This window comes from Neocloeon triangulifer, unplaced genomic scaffold (assembly GCF_031216515.1).
Source record: "Neocloeon triangulifer isolate White Clay Creek 2 clone unplaced genomic scaffold, ASM3121651v1 ptg000001l, whole genome shotgun sequence".
In the NCBI taxonomy this organism is placed as follows: domain Eukaryota; kingdom Metazoa; phylum Arthropoda; class Insecta; order Ephemeroptera; family Baetidae; genus Neocloeon; species Neocloeon triangulifer.
The window spans coordinates 1,498,377-1,511,554 of record NW_026775544.1 but is presented as its reverse complement, the minus strand read 5'-3'; the positions used below and the strand labels follow the sequence as shown (position 1 = coordinate 1,511,554).

At 36.7% G+C, this 13,178-nt stretch overlaps 1 protein-coding gene across 2 annotated transcripts in view; it reads right to left on the bottom strand.

Moving 5' to 3' along the window:
* Positions 1 to 13,178, bottom strand: part of LOC132199845 (cytoplasmic polyadenylation element-binding protein 2) — a 244,340-nt gene that overhangs the window by 51,344 nt on the left and 179,818 nt on the right. For both annotated transcript variants that reach the window (XM_059624892.1, XM_059624901.1), the window contains one exon: positions 6,339 to 6,389. In XM_059624892.1, coding sequence (XP_059480875.1) covers positions 6,339 to 6,389 — 51 coding nt within the window. The remainder of the gene's footprint in view (positions 1 to 6,338; positions 6,390 to 13,178) is intronic.

The following is a 13,178-nucleotide window of genomic DNA, read 5'->3' as shown; positions in this document are numbered from 1 at the left end:
CAACTTTTTTTATTTCTCACACTCTGAAAAAATTCACAGATAAGCCTCATGAATTTGTAACACAGGCAAATCCTCTTTTTGAATGTTTTTTTCGGACTTTCGACACTGAAATGAGTTTTATTATTTTTTTCCATGTATATTTAAAAAAATTGTCTGCTATTCTCTTTTTTAGATATTCACGCACGCGAATTTGATTAATGTGCCGGCCGCAGGAGTTATTTTTTCCGTCCTTTGTTCTAATTCGCGAGAGGAGTGAAAAATTTTGGCGTTAATCTTGCCGAAATTTTTGGCACGCACGGGAATAAAAGGAAGAATGACGTCCGCTGTGAGCAGAGAATGAAAGAAAGAATGCGGTTTGAGCTCTTTTTATTCGTCCACTGGCGTGAATATGAAGAGATATTGCGCGGAATTAATTATTCTTTCTATTTTTGGTGTTGGATGATGCCCAAGGATTATAATTAATGAGACATTTAAAAACTTTTAGTTAAAATTAAATGAAGTGATTGTGTATTGGAAACACTAAAATTCAATATGAAAATTAAAATCCTTCTCTTTCTGTCGCTCTTTTCCGCAGGAAAAACAAATTTCTAGATGAAATTCTAGCTGTAAATACCTTCAACTACATTTATTAGATTTTTTGTCGATTTTGCTAAAATTTAAATAATTGAGGTTCAAATAACACTTAATCTGATATTAAAGAAATAAATTAAAAAACGTAAAATTAAATAACAATCTAATATTAATATTAAATTTAAAAATTAATATCTGATCTAAAAATTATCAATTTAAAAAGGCATATTCTGATAACATTGTTTTAAACTAAAGTATATTATTGATTTGAGAATTTAAGAATATTATGTATTATCTATTTCAAAATGTAATTGTCATATTTATTTTCTTCCTCCTTTCTCAATAGATTTTTTTTTCATAAGTATCTGTCTTTTCAGATATTATATAAACTTTTAACAAAAGTACATACCTTCATTTTCAATCCCAATGAAAAGAGTTTCGCCACTGCAGTGGCTGGGAGGTGCACTGAAAGGCCCATTTGTACCTTGAATGATGAGCTTAAGGCAAAATGCATGGCTCGAGAGATAATGGAAAATTAAACTCATGTCGCCAGATGAGCCATAAAAGATGCATAAATGAGAGACCCACTTGCTCGTCTCGGTGAGCACCGAGTGAAAAAGGTATACACGATATGTGCCTGCATTTTTTTTTCACGGCGATAAACTCGGTCGTGTCGCGCACAAATAATGGGGCGCATTCATAAATATTAACCAACACAACAAACTGCAGCTGCAGCACAAGAGAGAGATGCAGCCCGACGTGAATAATGAGAGAGACTGCAGCAAGTAGGTCAGCCGAGGATCGAACCCGCGACCCAGCAACGCTGCCTAGCTGCAGTGCAGCTGCATTTCGTTAGGCCTGGTAGGCTGCATTGATTTTCTGGCTGCACCCGAGCTGCCCGGCCGACGACACTCTTTTGCAAAATGAACTCTCTCGAGGTTTTTTGCTTCCTCTCAATTCATTTGAATGTGCAGCACACGTGCAGATTCCCGCTTCTTTTATTTCGAGGGAGAGACTAATGAGCCAGGCTTTGATTTTGAATGAGGCCATGTTTGTTTTCGGCCTCGCCACCCTGCGCGCTCTCTGTTCTCATTAAAATTTTAACTCGGGCGCACGTGTGCTGCAACTCTGCATCAGCTGGGCTGCAAATTGAAATGTTCACGGCTGACTTCAAACATCAAAGGAGAGATGGATGAAAAAAACTTTATCCTTGAAGGAGAATATTTTACAGCAAATTTAATTGAGATAAAACTATTAGCTAATAAAATAAATATTAAATTGAGAATAATTTTTAACTTTTCCTGCATTTTAGAGGAAAATTAGATTATTTGCAATTGAACAGATTTTCACTTATTAAATAAAATATTCTTAAAATTTCATAAGAAGCACATTCTATGAATTTCCATTAAGTTAATTTGCATATTGTTCAATTTAAATGCTTCTTTTTTGTGAACAGATTATTAGAATTAAAAATTGATATCCCTTCTGTAAATTTTTCATAACCATGATGTCACTTGAATTCATCTTCATAAAGGTGTTCTTATTTTATCTTCAATAATTAATTCCCTTTTTCCAATTGAGTCTTCGTTACATTTTACAAACCAGACGAGGGACAAAAATCACGAAGCCTCAACGCGTGCAATGAAAATAAACAGCCGGTTTAACCTCTGTCGCCCCCATTAACTCGGTCGGGTTAGTTAGTTTTCTCGCGCTACTCTTTTTCGGTCTGCACAGCTCTTCTGCATAATTGAATAATTCCTAATTCCACAGCTAAAGAAATTACAGCCATAATCACCGCACGAGGCAAATCCGCCCGCGGGACGCATGTATATTCTAATGAGCCCATAAATTGGTCTAATTGCCGCTCGGCGAGGGTCCAAAAGAGGGAACAAACTCGACGAAACGATCGGAAAAAGCGAATCTGCCGGGGTCACGTCTCTATTTTTCCAGAGCAGCTAGGGAGGCGAGGGCGATGAATGGGCCTTGTTCTCTCCTGGGGCGCGCGAGTTGAATTGAAATTTGTGGCTTGTTTCCGTCCCCTCGATGGACGAATAAATCGCACTTCTTATCCTTTGTTGTTGGCAGGTGTTCTGTTTTAATCTGCTGTTTTAATTTATTGGCCGCACCTGAGCTGCCTGCGAAAATCGACCCTCGCCGGACCGTGGCCGGCGGCGGTTTGTTCGATCCGAGGGGAAGATTGGAAAGTAAAAATCAGGGCTTGTATTTCCGGTCTCTTGTGGATAGATTTTTTTCATTCATGAATTTTATGATTAAGAGGTGATCATAGTAAAAATAAATATTCAATAAATAATTATTCAAGTATATAATTTTTTGCATCAATTTATTTTTTTTTTATTATTGAAGGAGATGGGGGATAAAAATTTATGTTTTGCCGCATCACAAATTCAATTTTTGAATTATCGTTGTTTTGTTTCAGCGATAAATTTCATTATTTTTCTTATTTGCATTAAAAAAATTCAATAATTAAAAATTGACATTTTTCAATAATATTTTTCACATTCACCAAATATCAAACAATTTTCATCTCACTGAATAAATTCCTAATATTATTTATGTTTTGTGTATTGCATCAGACGATTTGAATCACCCAACCAGTAATATTCATCAGCACTCGCCAACTCACTTTCATGATATTATTTTTGTTGTTGTTGCAATTTTACAGCAACTTTTTTGCCTTTCATTTCAAAGGCGGCAACCAGTGTGTTATTATTAGACACACACGCGACGGATAAAAGGTAATCACCGGCAGCATCTCAATGAGCAGACGGCCGGATTCTCTCTCGATATTACTCTGCTGGTGTGTGCGAAATAAAAAGGCTATTTCCTTTTACGCTCTGCTCAGCTGTCGCCTTTGGACGAAAATATTTCGCACAATTTTTATTTTTTATTTTTATATCCTTGGCGGCTTTTTTATTTCATTTTCTCCTTCAATAAAATAAAAGCGCTCCGCTTTTAAAACAATTATTATACAAGAGAGATTTTTTGGAAGAAGAAGAAACTCGCTCGGTTTTATTAAAACTGCAAAATTTAATTCACTCGAGCGGAGCTGGCGACAAATTGCAATTTTCGTGCCAAGCCGTGGTGGAAAAGAGGGAAGCGAAGTATTATTAAGTGGATTGCGCGCGCCAGAGGATTTTTTTCTTCGGGAGGAATTTGGCTGCGAGCGGAATATATTCGTGTTTATCTCCGGCGTGCTTGCTGGGCAAACACAGTGGATATGAAAGCGGAGCAGTGACACGTATTTCTCCGAATGCAAGGGGAAGAAGTGCAACTCTTGCCAAAATGCGTTTGCTGACAGCGGAAGATCAAATCAGGGGAGAGCGGAAAAGAAGAAAGAGAAGGAAAAGCATTGAAAAAGGTTTCTTTGTGAAAGGAAAAAGCGATAAATATATTCAAATATTATTCCAAGAGAAATTAATATTCATCTTGTGGGGTGATTTCAAAGGGGATCATCGCCAAAAATATTGATTTGTATTTTATTTTTTAATGTAACGTTAACTTTTTCATAGAAATTATTCATAATTCATTAGATGAATTTTACTCCATTTGATTTTTTTTTACATCAATATGCAAGTTTATTAATTTAACATTTTTTCAATTACATTTTTCTAACGATTTACGTTAGAACGATTTAATATGTTGTTATAATTTACTATAATAATATAATATAAAGAGCAAATTGTGATTGTTGCTCAAACAACAATCAAAGTTATGATTCACTGTTGTGATGCACGAACCTAGTTCGGCCTGTCATTGTTGATGAGCCAATTTTTTGAACACATGAAGAAGTGGAAATTCTGAGAATTGCCAAAATAATCTGAAAATTATGGCCCAAACACGCGCGTCACCAAATGTATGAAAGAAATGATGGAAAATTTATTTTGGCTATATTTTCCGTCCTTTTTTTTTAATCCTTTGTCACTGTGTGCATAATATTATTAACAAAAAGTTAACATTCTTGGCGACCGGACACTTTCATAACTCGGCCCGGCGCTCTTTGTCAAAGAATTATTAAAAAAAAAAAATTCTTACCTAGCGACGCTTGAAATTTGAGTATTTCATTGTAAGACAACGATAAAAAATTTTGCATTTTGCAACAGTCGAAAAATCTCAACAAGCGGATTCTCATCAGACTGGCAGGGCCGTTATATTTCCATTGTTGCATTCAAATATCAAACGATATAAATTCGCAGCTGCTTTCACCGTTCTTAAATTTTGTAAATCTCGCCGCTCTCGTCTGCAATGAACATCCCCGTGTACCTCACTGACACTGCGGAGGGTGTGATCAGTCAGTGCCCACGTCTCAACCTCTTCATGGGCACGGCGGGCATAAGAACGCACGTCAATGTTGCCACCCAGTACTTGGTCTGCGCCATGAATGACCAGCCCGTCGAATACACAGAGAGTGAGTTAATATTTCCCCATATCTTAACCGAAGCACCATTAATCTATTACGAAAATTGCTTTTCTTCAGGGCGCAGCACCCTCGCGACCAAGTTCTACAACGTCGCCCGCCGGCGCCTGAACAACAACGCCGGCGTCATTCGTCATTTGCCCCTCGCCCTGCCGACCTGCAGCTCGATTACAGCTACCTCCCTGCAGAGCAGACCGACGTCATCAGACACAACCCGTTCCGAACGTCTTGTGCGAGACCAACGGAATCCCAAAGCACGGCTGCATTGGTATTTTATTTCCAATATACTTGATCCCTAGAAGTATAACCCTAATTAATCTCAGATCGAAGCTCGCTGGCGGCCGTGATCGACTGCGAGCAGAGGCGTCGAAGCATGTTTGAGGACCTGCACCCAAGGACAAAATAAATTACTTCTAAGTCGCGCATTTACAGTGTTTGAGTTGACGCTGGGTTGAGAATCTCCTTATTTTCCTCTTTCTTGACGTACCTTTTTCTCTTTTCAAAGAAATTTTAACTGACTGATTTTTATTTGGCTTTAACGTAATTTTAATTTTAATCCTGATCTGTTATTAATATTGTGCACCACTCCAAATCAAAGCAATAAATTTCGTACTTACATGTACATAAAATATTTTTTCGTCGTGTTTTTGCCTCCAAATCCTCCCTACCCTGTATGTCCGCCACCAGCAAATTTAATTAAACTTTCAATGAATATCTCAATTCTCCATAATTATGACTGAAGCAGGCATGATCTTCTCCACCTTGCCAAGGATGCATTTTACCCAATTTCATTCGGAAGCCACGAAAAATGAAGGAAATTTCTTATCCAAAATGCACTTTTGTAATAAAATCTTCATTTTCCTCCGAGCGATCCATACGAGGTAATCAAATTTAAAACCGTTTCGTTATTCCTCGAGACTCTTTAATCCACCCTCAGAGTAAACGGTGGAAACAATTTCGGCGTGTTTATATCCCGGTGAGAGCAAACTCGGATTAAAACGTTTGCATCAAATCACTCCACGTTGTAAATCTGCAATTCAAAATTGGCTCTTCTTCTCATTCGCACCGGTGGCGAGAAGGTAAGAATCGAGAGGGGGAGGAAATCTTTAAGAACGAGATGCGGAATAATTTTTGCCAAACGTAATAGAGGGTGTAGAGAATAAGTGGGGAGCTGCGCAGAGACTATTACCATGGAAATTATTAAAATATCCCCCTGGGGAGGCGAAACACAAAGAAGGCTCTTTCTAGCGCCGCGGAATCGGCGAGCGAGGGAAAGAAAATAAATTGTTGATATTTGCTCTTGGCGAAGAAGAAGTTTTGAGTTGGTACTCACCGTGCAGCTGGGCGAGACTTTGTAGGGTTGCCGTACCGCAGTTGATGAAGCCTGAAACACGCAGAAACAAGGGTTGTTTATTAATTTCTTGGTTGCTACAAAACTGGGGGTTCATTTTCTCGCTATAGCAATTATTATCGCAGGGCGTGTTTTTGGCCTCGGCTTTAATTAAGCAATTTTCTCGTGCGTGCCGCATACCGCAATTTCGGTAATATTGCGAAATGAGAGGGAATCTCGATTATTTGCTCTCGGAATTTTCTAATATGCTGTATACTTTTCTCGTGGAATTTTACTTGGAGTTAAAAAGAGACGCTCCGAGAGAGGATCATCATCGTTTTTTCCTCGGAATATATAAATATGGTGGAGCGAAGAGGCGCATCATTCATCTTTTCCTTGGCAACACACAAAGAAAGAGAGACGATCCCTCTTCGTCTAATGGCGAATTGCATATTCAGCGGCGGCGGCGTGCAATTTCGCGCACAACAGGAGCACTTTCGCCTCTCGTCTTCTATCCTCAAAGCAAATCATTTTTCCGATAAAATTTGCACACAGAAAAACGGAGAAAAAGAGAGCGAAAGCGTTTTTAATGGGAAAACTTTTGGTTAAATTAGTCAGTTTAAATGGATTGCTGCAGCTTTCAATATTTATTTCCACGCCTGGGAGTTAACACAATTTAATTCTCAAATTTACTCGAATTAAAAATTTGATTCTTCTGAATCAGGAAAACGACAACAGATTGATAGAACTTTAACTCGGAAGCAAACAATATAATATAATTTAATTGCATCCAAAACAAATATATTTGAAGACGTGATAAAAAAAAAATACAATAAACGCTGGTGATTTCAATTGCTAAATTAAATTTATAGATAATTTTTATTAAAGCTTATAAAAATGTTAAATACTTATGTATTATAATGAAAGAATACTTTTGAAATAAAAAATTCTATTAATTTACAATATCATAAATTTTAATTAAAATTTTTGTAATGTTAACATAATATTAGAAATGTGATATTATAAGGTTTTGTTTCTTTACTTTTTGGAAAGATTTTTATCTCTTTATCTGTAGAAGTTGAAGCAGGTCCGATTATTAATTAATGAGTCCCTTTTTCTTCCAAGCTTTTCAACCGTTTCAAAATGATTTAATGACTTTCCTCCCTTTTAGCCTTAAGCAAGTTCTCCGCTTTTAGAAAAAAAATATTTACCAGCGTTCTTGCCGCGCTTTATTGAACTTTCGCCCATTAAAAGCGCGATTTTATCCGTAGGCGTTGATGCATCTGGCAAATATATAAATTTTTATCAAACGAGACACTCTGCTTTATCTTTTTTCAGCTCCCCGGAGGGAAACTCGCATAATCAGCGGATGCAAAAGCTCTCGGTTTTAATTATCGCGAAATTCAGGTTAGAATCTAGATTTTTGTTGAAAAGCGCCTGATGGACGAACACTGGAAATAAATAAGGTGCACGTGTTGTTTGTTTTAAAACAAAACACCTTCTTGACATTTCCATTTGCTCGGTGCTGGAGTCGTGACTGCGAGAGAGTAGCGAGCGAGCGAGTGCATGATCGAATTAAGTTATGACGAGGACGCGACTGCAATTAGAAAGCAAATTGCACTCGCCTGAGAGGCGCCGCACAAATATTAGAAAAATCTGTGCGAAAAATTGCACTCCGGCAACATTCCACTTTTCAAGATATTGAAATGAAAAAAAAAACAAGAAACAAAGTTATTTGTTTCTTTATTGGCCTTTGAATTAAATTCAGTTATTTCATTTCACATTGAAAAAAGCAAAGAGTCTAAAGTGATTATCTCTGCCTTTCAAAGATTAAGTTATTTCATTAAAAAATTGCATCGAATAAATGTCCAAAAGTAAGTCATCACCTTTTTAATTATGCTCATATGTGCAGGATTTTATTTCCATTTAAATAAGTCATGATCTTATTTTTAGTTTTTCATTAAAATAATAGGATTTTGTTTTTTTATTCAAATCTTAATTTTCCTATTCATGTTCCAAATTACAACCTTCCTACTTTTGAAATCAGACCTTTTTTCTGTCACGCAATTTGGCTACCCTTGGAAAAGAGAGAAAATCCTTTTTTCTCACTCTCGTCGCACGTCGCTGTAAATTTGAATTTTTATGCAATCAGCGCTCAATCTACGGCACCTCCTCAATTTGAATGGAGAGGCGGAAAACTCCGGCGGCGGCGACCTTTGAATTTTTAAATAACAAATTGCGCTCGCTCCTCTAGCCTTCTTGATGGAGCGTGAAAAGTCTTTCAACTCACTGCTGATTCGCAATCAGATGTTGACTCTGTTTTTATCTTGTTCTGTCTAAAATGTGTGAAATATTTGCAATTTTTATAATGTTCCAAAAAAAAGCTTGTCTTCATTTCCAAAGTATTTTATAAAATTTATATCAATAAATAGGAAAAAAATATTTTAGGCTTTTATATGCAAATCTTAAAATGAATTTCAAAAAGAGAAAATATGCTAAATTTTTAATCATAAAACTTCACCATCAGAACGTTACAACGAGAAGAAAGTAATTCTAAAAATAAACCCGTGCCAATTTCATTTACTTAATCCAAATCCAGGCTCATCTGCGACGGACGTGCTAATACGGCTTGAAAAGGTTAATTTTGACCGAATCTCTCTCTCAGTCAGTGGAGGGGCGACACGCGTGTAATCTTTAAAAGGAAATATGCAAATGAAGGTCTGCAAAAAGTTTCGCAGCGCCAACTACATCAAAATAAATTAAGCCGTCTTTCGGCACGCGCGCGTTAACTTTTCGGTCCGAGATATCATCAAAGTTGCCAGCAAATATACTGGGGATGAGCTAGACGGTGTAACGACTTTATATAGTTGCTACTAATTCCGCGCTAATATCTCCGTAAGTCGGCAGAATTTCAATGAAAGCCTCCTTACACAACAAGCCCTGCAGGGATATTACGTAACTTTATGACGCAAGCCAATTTACGGCGCAAATTCCCAGAAATTGCCGGTCTCGAGAAAGCAAGGGTCGTTCAATCACAACCGGCCAATCTGCCCCTCGAATGTGCGGCGATTTTCGGCCCAAACTCACAAAATTATGCTCGAGTCGAACAAACTTCACTTCTATGCACGGCAATTTTGGGGGGCAAAGGTTTCCAAAGTAATTGCAAGTTGGAATATTACCACATCATATGTTGCCTCTGCAAAGTGGACATTAAAATTTGCAAGAGGGGGAGATCGGCTCTTGGAAACTTGGCAAGTTTCAATTTCTTGAAAATAAATTTACAAAACAATAAACGAGTTTTATTTATTATTATATCTGATTTAAGGGAGAAGCAAACTTAAAAAAATTCTTGAGATTTTTAACTGTAACAAATTTATGTGACAAAGTTTTCTCACATATATTTTTTTATACTAATTGTCACTAATTTTTGACAGTCATCATGCAAAAGTGTTTTATTTCATTTAACTTTATTATTCAAATTCATTGCTCAGAGAAAGCTCATTTAAGCTCTCATTGGTGCGTTTGAGGACAGTTTTCACCTCGGAATTAGCTCTCTCAGCATCCAGCGCAGAAGCAACTCGGTTGGTTTTAAACTTTAATACATACAGTATCTGTTCTTGCACGCGCTGAAACAACACAAACGTGTGCACTTCGCATTTGCAAGTCGTGAGATAACGATTTACGCAAACAACTTCGGAGATTTGCGTGTACTACGTTGGATACACAAGAAGAGTCTCCGCGCGTATTTGTTCAGCGGGACCCGCGGCTGTGTCGGTCCGCAACACCAGAGAAGTTTGTTTTCTGCACGACGAGAGTGTAATTTCATAATGATGATGATTATTTATATGGCATTTGCATAATGTTTATAATTGCTTCGGCGAGCAGAAGCCAAGTCGGTGTAATTGCCGAGAGATTGCGTGGGTGGGTGGACCAGGAAATGACGCACTCAAGTTTTGCGTGGTTTTGTGCTAAAATTTTGAGACGTTCCTTCAGTTGTGATCAAGTGTACCAATTATATTGTATAAAAGTTCTGAAAAATATTTCTTTCAATACATTCCTTAATCTGAATTAATTATTCGAATTAAAAATTACTTTCTTTCTGTTTAATTAAAAATTCAAGTTACCATTTTATGCCAAAAAACTAGTTAAATTATTCCAGAAGTACTGTGGGTGATAAAAATCTCAAACGCATTATCTTTGTAATAAAAATTAACTTTTCTTTTCAATTATAAAATATAAAATTACTAGTAAAGTTCATATTGAAATTTACTTTAAATTTAATAAAAAAAAAATATCATTTTAATATATTAAAATTAAAAACAAATTATTTAAATATTACATTTTGTAATAGATTCAAAGTCTTAATTTATTAGTATCAAATGATTTTTAAATTTAATGTTCTTTTCCGTTTTGGACTCTTTGTAAATGAAATTAATTGTCTGACTTCTGGGACCCTAAAAGCTTGACTTGGAATAAACAGGACTTGCCGGCACAAAAATCCATTGCAAAGAGACACACGTTTAGCAAAGCCTGCAAAGTTTTCCTTTCGACTTTAGGTCTCGTCGCTCGTCGGAAAAGATAAATATTTTCGGGCCGTGTTTGGAAAGGCCGTCCTGCAGACACTGAGAGCAAGAACTGCTTACGTGCGAGTTAAGTAAGTGTACATAAAAGCTAATGAGCGGCGAGTTTTGCCTTTTATTTTCAAGCAATAAAACAATTTGGAGAAGACGACGCGCAGTGTGTGTGCTTTGGAGATAAAGCTCGTGCGATTTGCTTTCTGGGTTAAAGCGAGCGGCTCCGCTTCTCAAGTTCACTTTTATTTGCGGTTTTTTACTGGGTCACGGTATGCTATTTTTTTTGCACTCGCCGCAAGCTCGTTCCTGACCAGCTCAGCGGTTTTCGGCCACTTTTTGCGTGCAAATTTAAATCGCCCGTCAACACGTTTCGTTTGTAGCACTTTGTAAATTTGCAAGCTCGTGACCTTGCCGCCGGCGAGCAGCTGAATCGCTACTTCACGCGAGAGGTGTGAAGTTAAATGTCAATGACAGAGATATTGTTTGCAGAAAAACGATTCGCACGCACTGACAGTGACAACACTGCAAAGGTTTAAAAAAACTAAATATCAATTTAATTATAGACAAAAATAAATTTGATGAGAATTTTTTAACATATTAAAAGACAATTCAATTTCAACAAATCAATTACGTGATCTATAAATAAAATAATGTCAATTACTTCATTTTAATACATCAAAATTCAAATGGATCTCAATGGAAATTGTAGTAATTATAATTTATATTTTATATTTTTGAGGTTTTTCTCAATATTTCAAGAATTTTTATTTGATTTTAGACAAGAGTTGCCAACAAAAAGAATAATTTTAGAAAAAGGTTACTTTACATCAATAGGACTATTTAAAATCCTAAATTCTTACTACAATAACTACATTTTATTTGTGAACTTCAATTCATTCAAACAAATAGGTTTTTTCTCATTAAATAATTAATAATAAAATCGTAAAATAAATTTAAAACTATATTAAATCAAAGAAAATTACGAAATTTTGATTTTGTTTATAATGTGAGCTGCTATTGTTATGTAAAAATATGAGCAAGAAATCCCTCCCATGCCTTCACATTTTCATATTTTCCCCCGAAAAGCTCGTGCACATTTTTAATTAAGGACCTGTCGCGGCGAATGCAATTTAGCCGTGTGGCAAATCCTCGCTCGCGTCAAGCGGCGCCGCAAAATGCAAATAACAGGCCCATTCAGGTGGTGCGCGGCTGTCGGCGTGTGTGTTTGTGTTAAGTGAAAAACGCTGGCAATTCATCAGCGCGGTATTTAGCGCCGCGACCGCAAATTAATGGCAGCGCGCAAAGTACAGTGCACTTTGTTTCGAGCTCCTGCGCTGCACAATAAGGCTTCCCTGCCATGGCCATTTATCATGGCATTGTAAGCGGCTTTGCCGTGTAAAGAGTTCTGAATCGGTGAAATATGCATTTAATTCAGCAGCGCCGCTCGTCGTTAATTTCGCGAGGGAAAACGTTGCATAACCAGTTTATTTCGCACCACGTCGGAATCCTGCTATAGACAGAGGAGTTTCTAATCGCAGCAGAAACATGAAAGTTGCACGAGATTTAATGCAAGGAAATTTTTCTCCATTTGCGAGATAGAAGAATAAATTAACAAGCGTTTGTATTAATTTCACTTACAATTAGAAAATCAGATTACTTGAAAAATTTACTTAGCAGAATATATTGTAAGTTTGCAAATAATAAAATAAAAATGTGAAAATTAATCATTAAATTATTACTTTTTTCCATAAATATGACTCCCTTTTTTTAGGATGGTCCGAGTTTTATCCAAGGTATGGTCGTTTGCCTTGATTTTAAATATTTAAATACGTTTACAGATAATAGAGATTTCTAATAAAAATTTATAATTCGTTTTTTTCCTTGTTCAGTTTAAAATTCCATTTAATTCAAGATCAAACTCACCGCTTTGTCAAGTCCAGTTATTACAAAATTGAAAACTTGATTCAAAACAGAAAATTATTCACTTTAATATAATTCATACTCTGCTTGAATCTGATTCATTTGTTTATATTATGCGGCTCGTCGGGAGGTCTGTACTGGGTATAATGGTGCTTTATCCAACTCGGCAAAATTACTCAATCAGCTCTCTCGGCAGGATAATTTCCATTCGCAGGGCCAAGTTATTCAACACGTCCTCTGTGCGTCAATTAGTTGCGTACTTGCCACATTGTTTCGCCAATCGGCGGGGGTTTGTTTTGTAATTGAGGAGCGCGCACGTGAATTAAGCACTCGTCAGCAGGGCTGCTCT